This window comes from Wolffia australiana, chromosome 10, assembly GCF_029677425.1.
Source record: "Wolffia australiana isolate 7733 chromosome 10, ASM2967742v1".
NCBI classification, from domain to species: domain Eukaryota; kingdom Viridiplantae; phylum Streptophyta; class Magnoliopsida; order Alismatales; family Araceae; genus Wolffia; species Wolffia australiana.
Genome location: NC_135844.1, coordinates 7,291,021 through 7,314,111, shown reverse-complemented (window position 1 = coordinate 7,314,111; position 23,091 = coordinate 7,291,021). Strand labels below are relative to the sequence as shown.

The following is a 23,091-nucleotide window of genomic DNA, read 5'->3' as shown; positions in this document are numbered from 1 at the left end:
GCACAAAACAATACCTGAACATTCTGATAAGAATATCTCTAGGAATGGAGCATGGATGTTGAATGATGGCCAACAATGAATGGGATGGGACTTGATGGCTGTTTGTTCAGATGATTTGTTGTTTTCTTGACTGCCCTCCATCCATGTTTCTTCATCATAAATCCAGTTCTGTTATTTGTCCACGAGTAAGAAAAAAGTGGATGGCATAAATGACTCATTCCCTCTCTCTCTCTCTCTTTATCTCTCTCTCTCTCTCTCTTCTATCTTTCTCTCTCTATCTTTCTCTATATCTCTCTCTCCCTTTCTCCCTCTCTCTTTCCCTCTCACTCTTTCCTGCTCTCCGTTGTCGGTTAATCACTTTCTATCATCAGTCATACATGCTCTTAGATGTATGACTAATAACTGATGATGAAAGTGACCATAGATTGATCCGTCCACAACAGATTGGGAAAAAATAGATGGCCATCCTGCCATATGCCCGCCAATATTAGGTATACTGTTCAATCTCAAAGACACATTATTGGGATATAAAAATTTAATAAATAAAATTACTTGAAAAAACTTAAACCCTTTAAATTCATTTCTTTCTAAGTGTTTTAATAAGTGCAGCTATATGTCACCAAAAGTTAAATATACATCATGATTTTAATGATTGGATTAGGGCTAGTTGAAGAAATATATGCTTTATTTTTTCACTAAAAACCGGGATAAGGCTATACTGTATCCAGATTGGGGAGAATATTATGAATCAAGAGATGACCAAATTTAAAAATTTAATTATCAGTAATAACGTTATATTGGAATCCCAAGGATATGATAACATTGAAGTGTTGAATATGAAGAGACTCATGCCCTACTACCTGGACTAAATATGATTCGGTGATTATTGGTGTTCACTTGTAAGAATAATTATAAACTGATACTAAGTTATGTTAATGAACTCCCCATAAGTTTATTAGCCATAAAGAGATAATAAGTGAAGCCGATAAAGACTACTTGGATACCAAAGATGAGAGTATCTGGAATAAAATCTTCTAAAAAAGGAAAATATTAAGATAAGAAAATCCAAGATAAAAGTGGTTTTGGGAAATTTTATAATTGTCTTCTGAAGAAGTGAATCATGAACTTCTGTGGATATACTTAAAGTTGAATTATGAACGTATTCTTTGTGAGATAAATTGTATATCCCTTTGAAAGATGACCCAATTGACAAAAGTTAAATATTGGAGTTGAAGGACTCAAGATATCAATATATGTTGTATAAGAATCATAATCATCCCGCCGGCTTCCCGATAATTTATATTAACATATTTATACCCCTCCTAGAGTTAGTATATATTTTTCCACTGTGTGTTGGATAAAGTGTACGCTTTCTTTTTTCTCTTCCATAAAATTGGAGATCAATATGCCTTGTTGATGTATGATCTTAGGTTATTACTTCCGCAATAAATGCACTACATGATCTTACCAGTCTAACTTCAGAAGTGTTATCATAGAGGATAGGGATATGCACTATATATATCTTGTTGTCTTGCATGTATTTCTTGGTACTTAAGTTCTAACCAAAAGGTGTCCTTACAATTGTGTTTACTAGAAAATCTAAATTTTACTTCTTTGGTCCCCCTCACAAAAACTTTCTCTTAGATAAGCACACGGTTCTCCTGTGCTCTTGCTTTACATGAAAGTTGTGATTGTCTCTCTTTTCTGGAATTATATATCCAAACTATACAATCTTATTTGATTACTTAAATTCGGAAGTACCTATGGCATATTGTTGATTAACTAAAGGAAAGTTTGTGGTATCTTGTCCAAATTTGGTGGTATCTTGTCCTTTTAAGATTCAGATGAACCTATGTGTTTTATGCCACTTGTATTCATGTTTTTATGCTAAACCTTAAAAATATTTAAGGAACTGGATGTGACGGATGATGAGATGCATGACGAAACGGACCAAGAATGGATCTAAAACTAGACTAATCACCAGCGCTTGATGACGGGACGGGACGGATACTCGTTCAGTCATCTGCTATTTCAGTCTGCTGCCTATTCAAGGAACTGGACGAGATGGACGACGGAACGAATGACAGAACAGAAAACGGAAAGGTTGATGGAACGGAGCAAGAACGACTGTAAAACTAGACTAAATCACTAGCCCAAGATGACGGGATGAGACAGAATGAGTCGGAGCGGGACGGAATGAGTTGGAACGGGACGAGACATAGAGACAGAACGGAATGAGACATAGGAATGGGACGGAACAGAGCGAGACGAGAGAGAAACGGAAATGAAGAGGACGATATGAGACGGGATGAGACGGCGTAAGACGGAACGGGACGCGGCGGGACGAGACTGAGTAAGACGGAACTGGACGAGACGGGACGGGACGAGACTGGGCAAGACGGAACGGGACGAGACGGCGTAAGACGGAACAGGACGAGACGGAACGATACTGAGTAAGACGGAACGGGAAGAGACAGGACGAGACGGTTTTAGACGGAACGGGGCGAGACGGAGTAAGACGGAACAAGACGAGACGGGGTAAGACGGAACGGGACGAGACGGGCAGGACGGAACGGGTTGAGGTGGGAAGAGACAGAGTAGGACGGCACGGGACGAGACAGAGTAAGACGGAACGGGAAAAAGACGGATAGTTGAGAACCGGAATGATAAGGAGCGGGACGTTTGAGTTTCGTCATCCGTCTAAGCGCCTTTAAATAGGGGCTACTAGTAGGGCTTTTGTTATTCCTCTTCTTCTCCCGTGTTCGTCAAATCTTCTTCTGCGTTGATCTTGCACAAACCGGTGAAATGATGGCTATGGGGCAAAGGATCCTGGTGAAATCGTCGAGTTCTTCCGCCATCGTGAGAGCATACTCTTGTATAATTGAGATTTGAGTCCTGAAACACAACTCATGTATCATACCAGTACAGGAATGAGACGATTTGAGGTGAATTTTTGGAGTTTATTTTATTTATGAATGATTATTTCTCCGACGGATTTCCTATGGCTGCGAAGCTTCGCTGTTTGCGCTTATGGTGTTCTGTGTGCTTGTCTTACGGATTGCCTGGCCGATTTGCTATTTTGATTTACGTCTGAAGGCATTCGTATCGAATCCGCTGGGACATATTGTATTGAAGTATTTTTTATGTTTGTGTTTTTTTAATTGTGGTGGGTTGTTCGGGGTGAAGTTGCCTTCAAATTACTTTCGCGGTGATAGTAGATGTCAATGATATGATGGACGCACTGAGGGCAACCGATCATTTTGGCCTTTTTTTGATAATTATATTGTGTTTGTGGAAGTAATCCGTTTCCTTCCTTTTATTAAGGTTACTTCAGTGCGTAATTTCTTCTCATATATCTCACACGCCTGCCCAGTGGTAATTTGTTGGGCATAATGTTTGTAGAACACACTTCTTCAAGAAAAAAAAGTTTGCAGAACACAAACTTTGGTGTATAACTTGGGAACCTGAGAAGTTTAGAGAATTCTCTTAGATTATTGGATTTACGAATTGACGTAGGGAGTTGCATGGAGAGAGAGAGAGAGGAATGTGTCCGACTTTAAATGTGAAACTTACATTTCATACTGACTCCATTTGATGCTAATTGCGTTGTTTTCCGGATGTTTTATGTGCTTTCAATCAGGAATAAAATTAGAAATGTCCTATAAAAGCTAGAAAGTTGGGGAAATACTTTTTTTTGAAGAAGAAAATTGTATGATGGCAATCACCGACAGAGTAGTGGTCACCAACTTTGTACAAGTACATCCCTAACAAGACTTCTGCCTCCCAAATTTTTTTTTTTTTTTTTTGAACTAGGGATGAACACCCGATGAATCAGTGAACCTCCCAATTGGACCATGGATGCCCTATACAAACCCTAACCTCTCGATTTACAAGATGGGGAAGCCAAGTCACCATGAGGCCTTCAGCTTTGCACATAAGTCCCTTGGCAGAGACATGTGGCCCTTTGTACACCACCTCATTGCGGTGAAGCCATATTGCCCACTGTTAGTGAGATAGTCAGCCTTATGGGCTAATGGGCCCTATCCTATAAGCCCATTAGCCCTCTTATCATTCTCTCCCTCCTAGGGTATATGTATACCCAGCCATGTACTCTATTGAGTTATGTCATTATCTTCTTCCTTCCTCTCTTGACATGGTATCAGAGCTCCAGAGCTCTTCCATCTAGGGTTTGACATCACCCTCTCGCTGTCTAGCGAATCCGGAGCGTGACCGACGGATCAGCCACAGCGCGAGCTGTAGCCAGCCCGCGGAGCTTCCGGAGAACCAGCCGAAGCCAAAACCCTAGCCGCAGCCGCAGCCGAGCGCCAGCCGCAGCCGCAGCCCTAGCCGAAACTGCAACCGAGTGCCAGCCGCAGCCGCGCACAGCCGCAGTCGCAGCCGCTCGCCAGCTGCAGCCACGCACAGCCGCAGCCGCAGCCGCGCGCCAGCCACAGCCGCGCACAACCGCAGCCGCAACCGCGCACAGCCGCAGCCGCTCGCTAGCTGCAGCCGCGCGCCAGCCACAGCCGCGCACAGCCGCAGCCGCAACCGCGCACAGCCGCAGCCGCAACCGCGCACAGCCACAGCCGCGCACAGCCGCAGCCGCAGCCAGCTGCCTCAGCCACCGCCGAAGCAGCAGCAGAAGCCGCAGCAGCCGCCGAAGCAGCCACCGCAGCCGCAGCCGCCGCTGAAGCAGCAGCCACAGCCAACAGCCGCAGCCGCCGCCGAAGCAGCAGCCGCAGCTACTGCCAGCAACCGCAGCCGCCGCCGCAGCCGCAGCCGCAGCACGGGCCGCAACCTCAGTCACAACAGCCGTCTCCGTAGAGACCATGGCTCTGATGTCGGAGGAACTTTACTCCACGGGCCAGACGCGTCAACCGGCCGTCCCAGATGATGGCTTCACCGATGCAGACTTTCAACGAGAACCCTTGTCACACAAGGTTACTCATTCTCTGCCGGCGGTTCCCGACACGACGTGTCTCCAGGGCCCGAATTTGTTACAGTGGCGTCACTTTGTCGAGACTACTCTCAAGGCTCGCCAACTGTTCAAGCATTGCACACAAGCCCCGCTTCCATCGACCCATCCACACTATGCGGCGTGGGAAGCCGAGGAACACTTCGTCCTTGGATGGCTCTACACGACCTCCCTGGCACCTCGTTCCGTGAAAGGTTCCTCGCTGCTCCACCGTGAAGGGTTTTGGGACCAGGCCAACAAATTTTGCGGCCGAAGGGGACAACTGGCGCCTCTTATGCTCGTTGCTAAAGCCAGCAACTCGCCAAGGCGCACTGTCCATCTCGGACTATGCGCTGGAACACAAGAAGCTGTGGGACGAGGTGGACTACTACTTGCTGACGGATGATCCGACGTGCAAGTCATTCCAGAACACTCTTCGCCTACGCCTCTTGGGGTTTCTTTATGGCCTAAACAAGGAGTATGACGACACTCGGCGCCGTGCCCTCCATCGCAAGGAAGGCCTTCCTTCCATTGATGACTTGGTGAAGGAACTCCAGGAAGAGGAGAGTCATTTTCATGTCATTGGCACTCTCCTCGGAGGCAGCTCGTGACTCGACTGCCCTCCTCGCCCGGCCTCCCTCGCCGCTCCTGCTCCCCGCGAGGCGGCCCCCTCCGGGCTGATTTGCTCCTACTGCAGCAAGCCTGGACATCTCCGCAAGTGGTGCAAGAAGCGTCAGTACGACAACCGGAAAAAGGAGGCTACCGAAGGGAGAGCTATGGTTGCCTCCTCCTCTATCTCTTCTACCAGCCCGGTGACTCTTGAGCAGCTCCAAGCCGACTTGGCCCGTCTCCGTGACCAAGTGGCTACTATGCAGACTCCGACTCAGTCGACGGCACATTTTGGTGGATTTGCGCGTTTCTCTCCTCAGTCTGAACAGTGGTATTGTGGTACGGTTTACTCGCCTCTCAGATCGGATACGAGCTGGGTTCTTGATTTGGGGGCAACCGAACACATGACCCCGTTCAATGACCGATTTGTATCCTACGAAAGGCATAGTGGGGACCGTACAGTTATTACAGCCGGTGGTGGACGGTTGCGTGTTGCTGGAATTGGGGCAGTGTTTGTAGACGGCCTCGGAGTGGTCAGCAATGTTCTTCATGTCCCCGCCCTGCGAGCTATACTTATGTCTCCTCAGCGTTTGGTTGACAGTTTGTCCTGTTCTTTTCACCTCCAGTCTGACGGATGTTTCTATCTGACAAGGTGGGTCGGACTACACCGATTAGGCGGAGAACGGGTTGTTGTTGTTGGACGATGGGGCGCTCGGTGCTTCCTGCTTCACCGCCAACTCCGACCGGGCGGATGTGCAGCGTATGGGACGCCTCCAGTTGGCTCACCAACGGCTGGGTCACCCGCCATTTTCAGTTTTACAGCGCCTCTTTCCTTCGATGTGTACTGGATTGGACCTTCAGACTATCGTGTGTGATGCCTGTCAACTGGCGAAGCACCGCTGCTCATCTTTCTCTCCGTCCACCTCGCACTCCTCCACTCCATTATTTCGCATCCATAGTGATGTTTGGGGACCCGCCCCGCAGGCTAGCCTAAAGGGCCACCGATACTTTCAGATCTTTGTTGACGAGGCCACCTGCTACACATGGGTCTACTTGTTGACCGCCAAATCTGAGGTTGCCCGACGGTCCGTCACTTCTGCACCATGGTTCGTACTCAGTTTGGCCGAGGTATTCAGCGCTTCCGCTCCGATAACGCCCGGGACTTCACAACACCGAGCTGGCCACGACTTTGCTGACCATGGGATTCTCCACGAGTCCTCTTGTGGCCACCCCGAACAGAACGGTATGGCAGAACGTCGGATCGGGTATGTCACGCCGACCGCCTGCACCCTTCTGCTGAACTATTCTGTTCCGTGGGCGACAGTGAGGCGGTCTTAACGAGTACCCATCTTGTAAACCGCCTCCCTCCCAGCCCTCGGGTTTGTCAGCCCACTGGATCGTCTCTCCACGGCGTTCCCCATCTCTCACTGCGGACTGGACTCCTCCTCGCATCTTCGGGTGCACGGCGACGCCCACAATACGGCTCCCACTGCACGGCTCGATGCTCGAGCTCTCCGCGCGCTCGCCGGGTACGCTTTCTCCAGAAAGGTTACCGTTGCTACCACCCTCCGCCTCGGAGATTTTTCATCTCGCAACGCCACCTTTGCCGAGCATGAGTCTTACTTCGGTGATTCTACCTCGCCACGCCTTCCGCTGGTTGAGGCGCCTTCGACTCCTTCCTTGGAACCCTTTCCGCTTTGTGGGACCCATTCCTCCACCGCCGGCCCCCAGCCACCTTCTCTCCCTTGCCTCCTACTGTCTCACCTCCCGGTGCACCGTATCCTCCCAGTGCACCTCCTAACCCCGGGCAGTCCACCTCTCACCCCGGGGAGCTACCTCCTACTCTTGGTGCACCGTATCCTTCTCCTAGTGCACCATCTTCCCCCGGGGAGCCTCCCCCTACCCCCGGGGAGCTATCTTCTTCTCCCTCTTTTGCTTCCGCTCCTCCGTCGGACGATGCGTCACCCTCGTCTACTGATGATGATGCTCAGTTGGGATGGCCTATCGCCTTGGAAAGGGGTTCGCCAGTGCGCCGCACACCTCTCTACCCCTTATCTCACTATCTCTCTTTGATGGGCTAAGCCCTTCCTACCGTCCTTTCTTTCACATCGAGTCGCATCCTCCTCGCCGCCTATCCGATGCTCTTGCTTCTCCTCATTGGAAAGCGGCGATGGATGAGGAGATGCAGTCCTTGCTCAAGAACCACACTTGGGAAGTCGTCCCACTTCCTCCTGGCAAGAGGGCGGTGGATTGCAAGTGGATTCATGCCAAGAAGCATCATGCTGATGGTACTCTCAAGCGCCTCAAGTCTCAACTTGTGGCTGGGGGGTTTACTCAGTCGTATGGCGTGGACTACTTCGAGACCTTCTCTCCTGTGGCGAAGATGGAAACAGTCCGTCTCCTCTTGGCGCTATGCTCATTCCGACTGGCCGATACGACAGTTCGATGTGAAGAATGCTTTTCTCCACGGTGACTTGACGGAGGAGGTGTACATGCAGCCACCTCCCGGTATACCCTTGGCCCCCGGCACCGCTTGCCGGCTGCGGAAGTCTCTATGGACTGAAACAGTCACCGCGGATGTGGTTCGGTCGGTTCTCTTCGGTCATGAAGACCGAGGGCTACACTCAGAGCAATGGGGATGTCTCCCTATTCTTCCGTCACAGTTCCGCGGGTGTCTCCATCTTGGCCGTGTACGTCGACGACATCCTCATTACGGGGTCCGATTCTGCAGAGGCCGGCCGCCTCAGCTCTGCGTTGGCGAAGGAGTTCGAAATCAAGGCCCTCGGGCCTCTTCGCTACTTCCTCGGCCTTGAGGTGGCCTACTCCCCCCGGGGGATCTTTGTGTCACAGCAGAAGTATGCCGTTGACCTACTGGCCTTGACCGGAATGACTGAGTGTGCACCGGTTACTACTCCCATCGACCCTAACGTCAAGTTGGGTAAGGGGGAGGACTCAGCACCGGTGAACGCATATCAGTACCAGCAGGTGGTGGGGAAACTCCTGTACTTGACCCACACCCGCCCCGACATCAGTTTCGCCGTCAACATCCTCAGTCAGTTCATGCACTCTCCGCGGGAGATCCATCGTCAGGCGGCCAACCGGGTACTTGCGTACTTAAAGGGCTGCCACGGGAAGGGCTTGTTCTTTCCTCAGAGTATGGAGCGGACCGTGAAGGTGTACACGGATGCGGACTTTGCCGGCTCAGTTGTGGACTGTCGTTCCACCACGGGGTACTGCACTTTTGTCTTCGGCAGTCTTGTCAGTTGGAAGAGCAGCAAGCATTACAAAGTGTCCCGCTCCAGTGCTGAAGCCGAATACTGGGCACTTGCCGATGGGGCCTCTGAAGGCCAGTGGATATACGGAATTCTCCATGACCTTCGTGTGGAGTATTCCGGCCCGATCCACTTCTACTGCGACAACAAGTCGGCAATCGCCTTGGCAAAGAACCCTGGCCAACGGGGACGGATCAAGCATATGGAACTCCACCGCTACTTCTTCAAGGAGCGCGTGGACGAGGGCATCTTTGACTTGGAATTTGTTCCATCCGCTGATCAAGCTGCTGATGTCCTTACCAAAGGACTATCTCGACCTCTCCTGCAACGTGCAGTGTCCAAGCTCGGCATGGATGACATCCATACTTCGCTTGCGGGGGGGTGTTAGTGAGATAGTCAGCCTCATGGGCTAATGGGCCCTATTCTATAAGCCCATTAGCCCTCTTATCATTCTCTCTCTCCTAGGGTATATGTATACCCAGCCATGTACTCTATTGAGTTATGTCATTATCTTCTTCCTTCCTCTCTTGACACTTCTTATTTATAGGCGGGGTCCTCTGCCTATAAGTTGCCTGATGTTTGGTCTGACGTGGCAGCAGTTAGCCTTCTTTTCTTCTTCCTCTTCTCCAGGTAAATCCTCCAGAGATTCTTATCACAGGTCTCCTCCAAAAATCAGGGAAATACTTGCCACATGGATGAATTCAATTTATTATCGGACGATAAGTCTGTTGTAGTATCCCATTGATGTCTCATGTGGGTTACAGCATGTCTCTATTCTGCCGTTTTTTTGCAGAGCGCTTTGATTTTGGGGTCTGATCATGTATCTGAATGTGTCTATATATGAAAGGAATATCATACTTTATCTGCTTTTGCTTCATGATAAACTTAGTTGAATTAGGGTGATCTACACATATCAATACAACATCGAGACATCAAACATGATATGCTTGTAAGAATTTGTATTCCCATCAAGGGAGCTTCTGTATATCAGTGTTCCTGGGCAGGGCCACATATACAAGTTATACTGAATGTGGTTCGTCATTGCATTTTTCCTTGGTGCTATCTACTCATCCTAGATACCAATGCAATGAAATACCCGAATTGGAGTCATTTTCTTGTCCGGATCACATTGGAATTGATTTCTGTGGATGACGGGTGAGTTCTTTTACTTTAGTGAGTGGCGTGGCCTCTCTATGTAAACAAGTGAAGGGTCCTCAAGAACCTACTAATGGAGATGAGAGAGGGGTATTGGACTTTTGTCATCTGCTCAGAAGCATCTTAAATCCCTTGCTGAAGAGTGCTCCTTGCAGAACACTGCAGTTAATGTTCCTCCCACCGTTTCCGGCCATATTATGATTTCTCAAAGAAGAATCTTAATCTATTTCTCATAGTTCACTGGTTTAAATACCATTTACAGGTAAAGGGCTGAATTTGTTCTTTACATTTACTTGTTCTGCTCCTATCCCATGTTTGCTGCCAGAGAGGAATGCTTGCCTATGAGTCTCTCAGAGATCTTGCATAAAATGGGCTCAGAAAGTCCTACAGTAAACACTATTTCAGGCTGGGTATGATTTAGAGAGAAGCTTGCCAATCAACCTCTGATATTGCTCTCAATTCATGGGTGGATCTTCTTCACTGACATCCAGTTTTACAGTTGAACCAATAGGCATGGATGATGGTTTACACTTGGTCATGTTTGCTTATTTCAATAGGGTTTGGAAATAAGAAAATCAAATTCATAATTCTGTTACTATTGAATTAAATATCAGGTATATTTTAAGGACATAGTAGAAGTTAGTCACTAATGGGCTCAGAATAATAATAGACAACATTATTTAAGTTATCTGGTATGGGTCTAGCCACTTACAGTCCAATAACAGTTACAAGGAAAGAGATAAAAAACTCAGGGAAGGATGCCTGTGTAAAACATTATGCATATGAAAGAACAAGTTCCAAACATTGTGCACGTTCCAAATATTTAGGAGGCAGATTATTTTTCCAATTTACCTTGGCAAAGTATTTTGACGTCGATCCTGACGGTCTTAAATATCCTAATTTCCTTGACGTTAGTCAGTCGATTAGATAAACTTCATTCAAAAGGGCTTCAGCTCAAAAATATTTGGAACTTGTTCTTGAATAAATAGGGTCGTTGTAGTTTCTACATGTCCAATCTTTTTCTCACCAATCGCACTCCATTGTGTATTTTGTTCACTCCTGGTGATTCGTGTATGATTCCTTGGTCCGAAACTGATTCATGTATGAAGTATTGTTTTACATTATTTGATCTGAAACTTCTAATGGTGAAGCCAAATTGGTTCTTGATCATGGTTATTCCCTCAAGGATTAGCTCCACTTACTGGATGGAATCAGGAAATTTTGGTAAAATAGTCTGGATTCCCCTCTCACGTTCATTGAGAGTTTCTGATGAGAATAAGGCAGTAGATGTAGAGAAATTCTAGAGAATAGACAAAGGAAAGAGGAAGAAACTGCCACAGGTGCTTTGAACCGTTGGATCCACGATGAGGCCTTGGAATGCTTCATACTGGTGCTTCGATCATGCTCCATAACAAACAACTGGACTGATTTACTGGCGTTGATTGACTTGTTACTGAGCTCATTGGAGGCTCATTATTTGCCATTATCAAGATATCCAGAAGCTGGAGTTTTCTTAGTTCGCACATATTACTCCTCTTCCTTCTTGATCTTGTCGACCCCTGATTTCTGTCGCAGGTGAGAAGATTGTCGACATTGATGAATGAAGGAGAGGGAAAGTTGAGACAGAGTGACTGGAGGAGCCCACTGCCCTGGGAGCAAGGGAATAAACCCTAACTAATCAGTAGAATAACTTACTTTCATTAACCTTCTGTCTGTCTTGAATAGGCAGACATAATATTACAATTTCAAAATTGAAAGACTCTGCCCGGCTTACAAAGATATGTGATGGGCAGGAAGGAAACAGTTCTGTGTCAAGGGGGGACTGTTCCAATGCATTCCGCTCGAAACATGATGCATGGCCAAAGTCAACCCGGAATAAAGATAAGTTCGCTCACCTTGCATGGCAGTTCCAGGAATGACATGAACAATCTTTGGAGTCCCTTCCTGCTTTGATCCCTATGCACTCATCTCTGTCACTGAAAGTGCTCTTGTCTCGAGCATTTTTGCCATATGCAGCCAAGCTCCTCCGAGATGGCTCCACACCCTAAATGACTCCTCTCTGGCGATGCCTGATCTTCCTCCTTCCCCAGCTTTAATTCCTCGCCCTGTAGTAACTTTCTCTGGGTGGTTACCATGTAATTTCTTCCCTAGTGAGCCTTTCCTGACTCGGTCTCCTATCTGGCAAGGAGCCTTTCAAGATTTTAGATCTCACTGGTATGACTAGATTTCCAAATAAAGGTCGTTGATTATTTCATATCTGCCTCACTGTCTTAGAAATTTTCCACTGATGTCATTGGTGGTATCTAAATGCTGATAGGGATATCGTTTTCTGTAAATTTCTTTTAGCAGATAGTGGATATAGTTTTTCCATCCTACTCAACTTTTCCTCTCGTATGATTGCATTCTTGCCAGTGTTGATTGCGTGAACTTAAGAGTTGCTGAAAGTCTTTGTGAATTATGAAACGGTTTTCTGTTGCCTTATGGGCGCCAAATTTAAACAAAACCCATGTTTTCTCTTACCATCTCTTTCTTTGATTGACTGTGTTCTTAGAATGGCACTTACTTTTAGGATTGGTTAGGTTTTTCTGTTTACTTGAGGTCTTCCCTTGGTTTCATGTATAAGAGGGATTCGTTTGTTGTAAATAAAAATTTCATTTTATTTTGTGCATTTATGTGCTAATACTGATGGTTTCTCGCTTATCTAATCTTCTTCTATGCAGGCATTGGTACTCTCGTTTACGTAGCTCAGTGATTTCAACAATCGTGTTGAGTAAAGGATGTGGAATCTCCGGGTAAATAATGGGAATCTTGAAGATCAGAAGAATCGTTATGGTACAGGGGAAGCCGAGTTTATGCATGGTCAGAAATTTCCCTCAATTGATGGTTCGCAACAGTTTTCAGGAGAATCTTCAGTGTATAGAGAGGCTAGCTTTTGTGCTGGTGACAAGTTTCCCCCCGATGTGTCTACAGCTCGTAATATGGATTCGAGAAACAACTTGCAGAATGGAACACATCAAGTGTTCTCTGAATTAAACACTCGAAGGGACAACCAAAGGATGCTTGTAATGCATAATCAGCCTGAATTTATGAATAATAATTGGGCACAGGTTGACCCAAATTACTGTGCATTAGGTTTGCAAATGAAAGGCACAGAATTTCAGGGATCTGGCTTTGACAAGGTGTCATTTTCATCCGGCGTTGCAGGACCATCTCTTGTAAACTTTCCATCTGTTGATTTCTCACAGACGCCCATTTCCCAAAATTTTATTCCAAATCTGCCCTACTTCTCTGTCGGGAGGGATTCTGTTCAACCGAATCTTATGTCTGGAGTCCAAACAGATGTTTCTTTTGAAAGTAAGGCCCCTATATTCTCTCAGCTCGTGAACTACCAGACAGGAATCCCTGCTTGTGATTTAAGCGTTGACATCAAGAATAATAATGGAAGCGTTTTCTACGTGGGAGCTGCCCCAGGATTGTTAAATCACGGATATACAATGGATCCAGTCAGACATCTTAATGTTCCTGTCACTGAGTCTAATCAAGGTTATGCATCATATTACCCTAAAATAGATTCTCAGGAGTCAACAAAGAGCGATCCTGGTGCTTCTGAAATTTCTTCTGAGACTTATAAGAAGGCATGTGATGCCCTTCTAGCTTATGCACAAAGGAAGAGAAGTGTGAGTTGTTTGGATAATGGAGATGGGTCTGTTAAGGCCGGTGCTTCACCTTCTGAAACTGGAACTGTAATTGACAACCCTATTGGAATGGTTGAGAAAGAACCGTCCCTTGATTTGGGAACCCCATCTTTTGCTGGACCTGCGGGAGACGTTAAAGTATTGTGGGATGGGACATTGCAGCTCAATTTGTCAACTGAAGTCTCGGCTGTTGCTGTCTTCAAAAGGTTCTTTGAATTACTTGTTATTGTTGCTTTTTACACCTTTTCCACTCATTTTTCTGCAAACAAGTTATTATGTCACGTCCTGAACTCTCTGTTAGCTTCTAATGTTTATTTTTCGTTATTTATTTTCTACAAATCTCGTATGCTTTGTGAACAAATGTCTTGAAAATGAAAATCAAGATTCAGTAGAACCTTTGGAATTAGTTGTGCCTTCTCACTGAAGCTATCCCTTCAACTAGATCTGGTTTTGAAATCCCATTAAATTCCAAAATAAGGAAATAATGATTGTTTCACCACAAAATGTCATAATATCAAAACAACTTCTTTGTAAAACGGATAAAAGTTCTTTAAGAAAATACATTTGAAAGTCCTGTCACTGTGTAGAGATGTCAGACACTCGTTCTGAAGTCGTATTCAACCTTGCTGTCCTATTCCTGGTAAAATAACGTCTCCACCTGTCAGCTGCATTCATCAAGCTTCAGATTTTTATCAGTAATACCGTAAATAAATAAAATTTCTGCGCAGGCAGTTTCTTAAAACGGGGAATGCGTCTCTTTACAAGACTGCTTGTAGCCTGGTCATTTCCTATGCAACAAATACTCGCAACCTACCTAAATCAATTCTTGATAAATTAATTATCATCATTCATAATCTTCTATTGATGCGACTTTACCGTTATCACCCTTGTCATGTCTGAGGTTTGTAAATAACAACCAGAAGGTACTTTTGCTAATGTTTATGGCAGGTACGGAAGGACAACTATCTAGGAGAGATTAAGGGTCTTAGATATCTGACTCAAAGAAGGATTTCTGCGTAATTTTCATTTTGAGAGAAGATTCTTATCTTCTTCCGGGAGTGCCCCACAAATATCGATTACTAACTGAAAACCCCATTTATATGGGGGTTTCAAAAGAGACCGAAACAAACCTATTTAAACGATCCATAAGAGTGCAAGTTCAATATATTAAAATGGAGGATTTAAAGATGAAACAAAGTTAAAAAACATGACAATAAAGATCATATTTCTACAGGATGATATTTCGCTCTGGTCCAAGTATTTACATAGAACCTACACAGTATATCTCTAATGTCAATATCTTGTTCTCTGCATGACTGAATAAATTGCAGTTCCTTGAGTCAATTCATACTTCATCTTTGTTTTCAGTGGACACGATTCTCCATCGCCGGACATTGTGTTCCCGGCAGACTAGGTAGTATAACTGATCAATAAAATATTCTGAACTGTGATCTAAAGTTCGACTATACCATTCCTAAATCCGTACTTCTGCTGAAATTGTTTGAGGCTCATATTGTAAATCAGTCAAATATGTAAGGCTAAAGCAACATTTACTAGTTCTGCGGTTGAAATGATGAGTACTGGAGAACAGAACAAACAAAACTCTTGAATCTCTTGTCTTTAGCAAAAGCCAAGCTCATGGGGAGAGTTTGTCAACAGGTTCTTCCCAGCATCTGGGGATAAATTTTTCTTCGTCACTTGTTTCGTGATATGAAAGTTTATTGCTAACCGTACTGTGGAATTTGTCTCTTGAGTTGTCACCAACCCAAGAAACATGAAAGATGATGTCTGAATGGCTTCAGAAACAATGAACTCTCTAAACCCAGTTCTTTATGGTTCATATTTGGCCCATGTTGGTATCCAAAGTCTCAAATCGATCCAAATGATTCATCAAGCACTTCAGGTTCAATCTCGCTAATAAATTTTCAGAAACGTGCGCAAATGCTCCATTAAAAGTCCCAGCAAAACGTCACTGACAAATTCTCAGCCGGCTGATAGATAACCGGAGCACCAACTCTCCCCGCGACTGCCGAAGTTGTCCTTAGGTTTCGATGTGTTTCGAACCAATAATTAGAGAAAATATAGTATGTTTGCTTAGGGAAGATTAGCTCTGGTTCAGTACATCTATGGGTAAGGTTGATGATCCCTGGCCCTCTGGGGGACAGTCTTGTCTTTTGACCATTAAGTGCATCTGGGCCCAGTGCATCTGGGCCCCTCCCCTCCCATGTTCCCTTTAAATGGCACAGCTCTCCGTTTAGGAGGGCAGAGTGGAAGTTATCTTATTTGGTCACTCGTATCCCTCCTCTCCTCTCCTCTATGTCTAAGCTCTGTCTCCCCTTCTCTACGATCCTGGTCCGCGCGATTATCTCTTCTTCATCATGTCTTCAGGCGACTCAGCCTCCGGTGGATCCCTACCCCGTCCTTTGTTCAGCCTCTCCCTTGACCATTCCCGTTTTCGCCTTACCACCTAGGAAACTACTCTCTCGTCTCTCCCTCTCTCCTCTCTTGGTGATCGACATTGGACACATCGGGGGATGAACATTGTTATTGGAAATCTTGTTACCGAGGATCGATCACGCTCCCCAGCTGTGATCGTATCAAACCTACCCTTATGTTTCGATGCGTTTTGAATTAATAATTAGAGAAATTATAGTATGTTTAGTTAGATAATATTCTCACCGTTTCTGTACAGCTGTTATTAAGGCTGAATGAGTGATAGTTTTTGTACGATCAACCACAGACGCAGTGGTTGATATTTTGGTCTTTCTGAATAATAGTAACCTTGACCTGTGATTTTTCACCTTACTTTTTTTGTCAGTTGATAGATGTCATATCACAGGAGTGGTATTGGTAGTGTAAACACACTAAGGAATCAATCAGTTTCCCGGAATTCCACATGTCAGAGCAGTGACTTTTATACAGTCGTTTTGAAGTCTTGTGTACACGCGTCAGAGTGGTGACTTTTACACTCAATTTGGGAACAAACACTAAAAGAGGAAAATTACAAGAAATATAAAAACAGAAAAATTGCTTTCTTACAGGAATTCGATTTCATTTTTGGTTCACTCCTGAAGTCGCACCTGGTATATTTGCTTTGCCACCTCTTATTCCCTTTTAGTGTAGCCTTAATCATTCGTACCCCTCGTCTCAAATAAACTGGTAGCGGACTGTGGCCTTCATTTGGATTGGAGAGGCTCATGGCTGCCCATAAAATGGATCATCCATCGTTATCCACAACTTAATGTGCAAGTAATTGAAAATCTAATGGTAAGGATCATGTCCTCCAGAGGTCCTGTATAAAATGTTCTCTGATGATCAGGGAATGGTATCAGGAAGAGAATTGCTTGCTTCTAGGATGAATAGCTCTTCGCGGCAATCATAATTTCATTAAAAGCAGACAACCGTGAACTTGTCCATGGAAAAATCTAGTCATTTGAAAATATAGGCACTACATTCATGGCCTTCGATTGGCATTTCAAAGTAACTTTTGATAACATCATGACTTGTTTCTGTAAAATAATTCATTGATTATCCTCATCTCTTCTTGAGCCTTGATTTTTAGGAAGTCACAATAACTCGTCCGCTCCCACGGATGAGCCATCATTTTATCTTCTGGTTAGAAGAAAAAACTGAAGAAAATTAAGAAACATCTCAGTCTGCCAAAGCACCATGCGGTTATTTCTTTTTCTTCTACATATTACTTAAAGCTTGATGTTCAGTTGCTTCAGAATCAAGCTTGAAGACATGCTACATCGATAAGTAAAAAAACATAATAATGTGAGACCCTTAAATTTTAACTTGATTCCAAATGAAATGCATCATTGCAGAAGGGAAACATGCTAGATCCATGCACTAGTCAATCATCAGGCTTCTAGAATCCTTCCCTCTTTTATCCTAATGTTCTGGACAATATTTCCCAATCTTCAACTCACTTCTTTTTTTCGTGCCTGCCATATTAAATGAATAAATTGATACTTTTTTAATGTTCTACAAGCAAGAAGTTTCATCTCCCCCTTCTTCACTCACATCTATCATACCATTTCCAACTGGTGAGCAATCCATAGTTTTACCCTTCTTGTTCATCCTAATCCACTGTAGTCTCAATCATCATGTCTGGTCTCTGTTCTTCGACGAAATACTTTTTCAACCTCTATACTTTCTACGACGGCTTTTACTACTTCATTTCTGGTCAGTTTCATTAATTTTTAAGTATTATATGCTGTTTCTGATTGTCCTATGTTACTCTTTGGAAGCAATTCAGCCAATAATCACATACTCTTACCGATTGATTCTGTAAATTCAGCCCAAAAACGTATATGTTATCGGAACTGCTCCGACTGTTCAGCTACTTTGGAACGTCATATTGTATATCTAGATTTTTATGTAGGATAATCATTCCGTTAAAGCATCATACCCTTATGGCGGGCATTTTCTTACGGTTTTTGGAACATATGGAAGTTGGTCCACAAAGACCTTGACTTTAACAATGAAGTAGGGGAAATGACAGTTTTCTCCCTTTGTTCCATCACTTCCCGTGCAGGTCCAGGAGAGGGTTTACCTCTGAAAACTAGAATGCTCACCTGAGAATCTGCAGAATTTGCTGTCTTATCTCTATGCTGTTTGTCTATCTTTCTCTCTTTCTGTCATTGTTGGGTGACCCATTCACAAAAAATAGTGTTGTATTCACCTATAGTTTGGAGTTGACAGTCATCTTGATTCAAAATTGGTAGAACCCCGTGGTAGTATGTTGAAAAGTAATCTATTCCTTGTGACCAATGCACGTGATAAGTTCAGAAGAAGCAGCAAGGAGAAAAATAGGAAATTTGAGGATAGAGGAAAGGGAGGTCATAGACGCTTGCAATAGCATCAAATTAGTGGCGTGCTACTGGATCATCGGAGGTTGAGTCACCTGAGTAGAGAGGGCAGGGTGAGAGAACAAGGTTAGGGTTTAGGGAGAGCCACAGAGAGAGAGAGAAGGAGAGAGCTCCACCAGTTCGCTGGAAGTTCGCCTGTCGTGTAGGCCATTAGGGCAGTTGTAGCTCCTGCAATAATTGCCCCAATGGACCAGCCTCATTGGGCCTGTGCATCTAGGCACTGGTCTTTAATGGTCTCAGACTGTCTTGCAGTAGACCCGGAACGGGATCCTCTAACAATACTTCCCCCTTGAAAAGACTACTTACTTGTCTGCAAGTTGAAAGTTGGGGAAGCATCCTTCAATCTGGATTGCATCCTCCCATTTCGCTTCAAAATTAGGGAGATGACTCCATTTGATAAGTACCTGTGTCCTGAATTCTGTTTGTTTATAGCAGAGCAGCCCATCCGGTTCGACCTGCCAGACAAGATCTTCCGACAGGGTGAGGGGTACTCGCTGGCGATGTATCTATAGCAGAGGGAAGGAAAGACGTTTAAGCATTTAATATTAAAAATGATAGAAAAACTTGTGGTCACTGATGGCTCATTACATAGGAATATAAATTAAGGCTCAGAATCACAGAGGAGAGCTCCTGTGTTGAGGATAATCAAAAGAGGAAAAGGGAGAGGATTGGTCTGGAGGAAGGAGATAAGGATTGTTCCAGAAGGCGCCTGCTGAAAGAATCTGGTGAGGAGATCACATGGAGGCAGCAGATAATTGATGGTCATGAGAGGAGACGAACAGTGACGACGGAATGCGGTTGATATGGACTTTGCCAGAGGGAGAGAGATACAGCAGAATTATCATTTTAATCTAAAGTGAAAAAATCCAGAACGCCCTTGGTGGTTCTAAAAATGACAGAAAGACTTGGCGGTTTGAAACTTGGTGGACTTCTTCCAAATTGCATGTGTGGCATCCTTCAATGAGTATTTGTGGTCATGTGTGGTGAAAGCCATCATTTCTCTGTCTGACTGATGCAATCCAAACAAATTATTCAAATACTAAGTACAATTTTCACCTGATAAGTTTGTTCTCCTTTAATGTCTTTTCTTCTGTATCAATTGCAAAGACTAGTGTGGAGCTCTCATGCGCTTCACTTGTTTATTCTTGGGTTTGAATCCGGCCTGCAATCCTGTGTTTCCAATATTCTCTCGGCTATCAGGTTCTGTACGGGCACATTATCTTACATGTTCTATTGAAGTTTTTCGGTACATTTGGTATCATCACATAACACCAAATGACAGTCTGGATAAAATGCTAGCTCAATCTTATCTAATCTGCTTGAAATTTGTCCTAAACTTGATTTTGCAAGTCTGAATAAAATGATTTAGCAAGTCTCAAATAACCAATTTTAGCAATATCTTCCTTTGCCGTACTATATTAATTGGACATATGAGTAAACTTTCGGGCCTTGTGAGCGTCATTCTTGACTTTATTAAAAATCTGATTCTTATTTTTTATTCACAAAAAACCAAATTTGCAACTGCTAAGAGATTGAAGTCATCCGTGGCCTCTCTCATGCAGCGGCGAGAAGATTTTGGATCCCAGCTGGGCAAAGTTTGTTGACATCAAAGGAAAAGTCAGGCTGGAAGCATTTGAAAAGTTTGTCCAAGAACTCCCCCGTTCCCGTAACCGTGCGCTGATGGTGAGTCTTCTCAGGCAGCTATATCTACTGCTAAAAAAAATAATCCACATTTATTTTCATGTCACGAAATATTTAGACTGTTACAATAAAACCTGGCTCCAATTACTGCTTATCTAAAAACATTACTTATGCGATAACCCATATTGATGTTATCTAGGTCATCTCTATTCACTGGAAAGTGGGAACGCCGCAGTCTGGACTGAAGGGCATGAAGGAGGTGAGATGCCTGCTGACCATCAAATCTACAATGCTTGACCAATAATGAGAAAAATGCATTAAAGTTCTATTAACGTTCTAAGCATGATAATTTATAAATGTGCAGGTGGCCAAGAGCTACAAAGAGCAACAGAGAGTCGGGTACGCCCAGTTCTCCCCCGGCGTTGACCTTTACGTCTGTCCCCGGAGCGACGCTGTGATCACCATCTTGGCCAAACACGGCTTCTTAAAGGGCATGGAGGCCGTCGAACAAGACCAAAACTCTCTCATCGGATGCGTCATCTGGCGCAGAACCAAACCCACTTCAGAACCTCCAAAGGGTGACGAGCAGCCACCGGCCGAGTCCGTTGATCCAATCGACGCCGTCGATGGTGGCTCGTCCTCGTCCTCCGTCGTCAACCCCGGCGATCTGATGGCTCTCCTTCCCCAGCTCCAACCCTTGACTTCTCAGATGGACTTACACAGCATCTTATCCAGCGCTGTCAACCTTCTCATGAAAGATGCAGCAGAGAATATGAAGCATCCGCCTCCATCTCAGCCCAGCGTTGACTTTTCCTCATCTGGTCAACGCTCCATGACCGAACCGGCCAATGAGGAGGACTTGCCGGAGTTCGACTTTGGCGGCTCTACTCAGCCTGTGCCCTGCCCAATTGTTGGGGTGGAGACGGAGAAAAGACCCATGGTGGCGAAAGACGGGTCATCTGGTCATCCCAGGATGCCGGGACGCAGGTCTTGCTTTGACGATGACGATGACGATGATGATATGCCGGAGTGGCACCCCCCAACAGTGGAGAGACAGAAGCTTCCGCTGGCAATGCAGCCGCCGCCACTATTGCCATCGCCTCCGCCGCCGCCGCCGCTGCCACCGTCCGGTTCCAAGTCCTGGCCCGTGTCTCTGGCATTCGAGCAGAACCCAGGGCTTTCTAAGCAGGATCAACGAGGAATTCTGGGTCAATGCCCACTGGAAATGTACGAAAAGACATCTTCGATGCCGGCTGCCCCGGGGGACCGAAGATCTACCCAATCGGGCCATGGGTTCTCCCCAGAAGGCGGCGGCAGCCGGAGCAGACCCGTGAAGCAGAGGCGGACTAGTGGGTGGGATATCAGGCCCTAAGACGAGTCAATCAGGATGTCCCATTAGAAGAGCAGTATAACCTGAGTTTATGTATATTGCCATTGTACGGCACTGGAGACGAGGGGGATGAGTATGTATTTCGTCATCAAAAGGTCTCCTGTTGCATGTGGGTTGGTTTGGAGGGCAATAAACCCCTGCATTTGGCCTCTTCTCAGATCTTTAATTACATGAAAGTTCTTGAATAGTGTAAAAAAATTATGTGCAAGGACATAAAATTTTTTATGATGAAAAGTCTCATTCTCTTCATAATTTTAGATTCCTGAACTGTCTGGAGATGATCTAAATGAATTCGATCCTGTTTCTGAACAACTACTTCTATGTTTTTCATCTTTCTTGAGCCATTTCTCCAGATTGCGAAGTGTATTTTGTTGAGGTAACTTTGGTGTAAAAGAGAGAACTATGGGTATAATGAATGTGAATAAAATGTTCAAGTGAACAATGAAAGATCTGATGTGACATTTGTGAGGATTGATATAAGATATTAGGGATTGAAACTGCTGGTTGAAATCAAAACGGACTTTTGTTTTAAGTTTGTTTATTTTTATCTTAATAACAAAATATCAGTCACATTAAATGATATTAGTAAGACATCAATAGTACAAATAAAGGTAGCATAAAACATTTCCTTATGTACTGCTAATACTTGCTGTCTCTTTGCCCACTGGTAACAGTATCAATAAATAATGTATATGTTATTTATTCAGGAATTTAAATTTTCAATATTTGTATATTGATTAAACATCAATTTTTTTGATGTGATCTTAAACTCTCTGCAATCTGCAACTTGAGTTTAATCTTAATTCATTAGTAAACTTTCAAAATACGGGTCTTTATCTAAGACTACAGGGATAGCTATTAAAAGAAATCAGATGTATTGTTTGATTGATAATGGGAGACACTAAATTTCAATGTCCGTCATGACGATTACTTCATAAGGAAGCGGGAATGGTGAACTAAAATCTAAGTTGATATTGATGATCTAAATATTCCACGAATCATTTTATAATTACCTGGATAAAATTATTTAAGATTTAGGTAGATCATAACTATTTGTGAATTTATATCTTGATGTATGTTGCCCTTTGATTTACCCAAGCATATCTGCTTTACCCAAGGTAGATCTGATTCTACTTCTGATATAAGTTATGATTTATGGTGGATAACAATTCTAGGCTGCTGACCCCTCCTAAGCCTCGATAAGATTTGATGGAATATCATTACATTTTGGACATTGATCATTGGATGATGTATCGTATTTCTATAATATGAGAGAATAAAATACATACTTTTAAACTCTGTCTCCAAAACCATTAAATTAATTTTATCTTTAGTCTTTGTATTCAAATCATTGGATTTTATCGGCTTATGTGCATCAATGATTCACATCACTCATATGGAGAACACAGGTAAAAGTATTTCTCATGTGATAAAATTTAAAATTAAAACTTAAGAAAAGATTTTAAGCTCAAACTCCATCATGTTAAATACATTGAAGTTT

At 44.3% G+C, this 23,091-nt stretch overlaps 1 protein-coding gene across 1 annotated transcript; it reads left to right on the top strand.

Annotated features, from left to right (window-relative positions):
* The first annotated feature begins 2,737 nt into the window (after positions 1-2,737).
* LOC144708389 (uncharacterized) lies at positions 2,738-21,847 on the top strand. Its single transcript, XM_078581670.1, has 5 exons — positions 2,738-2,945; positions 12,711-13,891; positions 20,122-20,242; positions 20,400-20,459; positions 20,565-21,847. Exons 2-5 carry the CDS (start codon positions 12,768-12,770, stop codon positions 21,570-21,572), a joined length of 2,313 nt encoding a protein of 770 aa, XP_078437796.1. The 5' UTR covers positions 2,738-2,945; positions 12,711-12,767; the 3' UTR covers positions 21,573-21,847.
* The last annotated feature ends 1,244 nt before the right edge of the window (positions 21,848-23,091 follow it).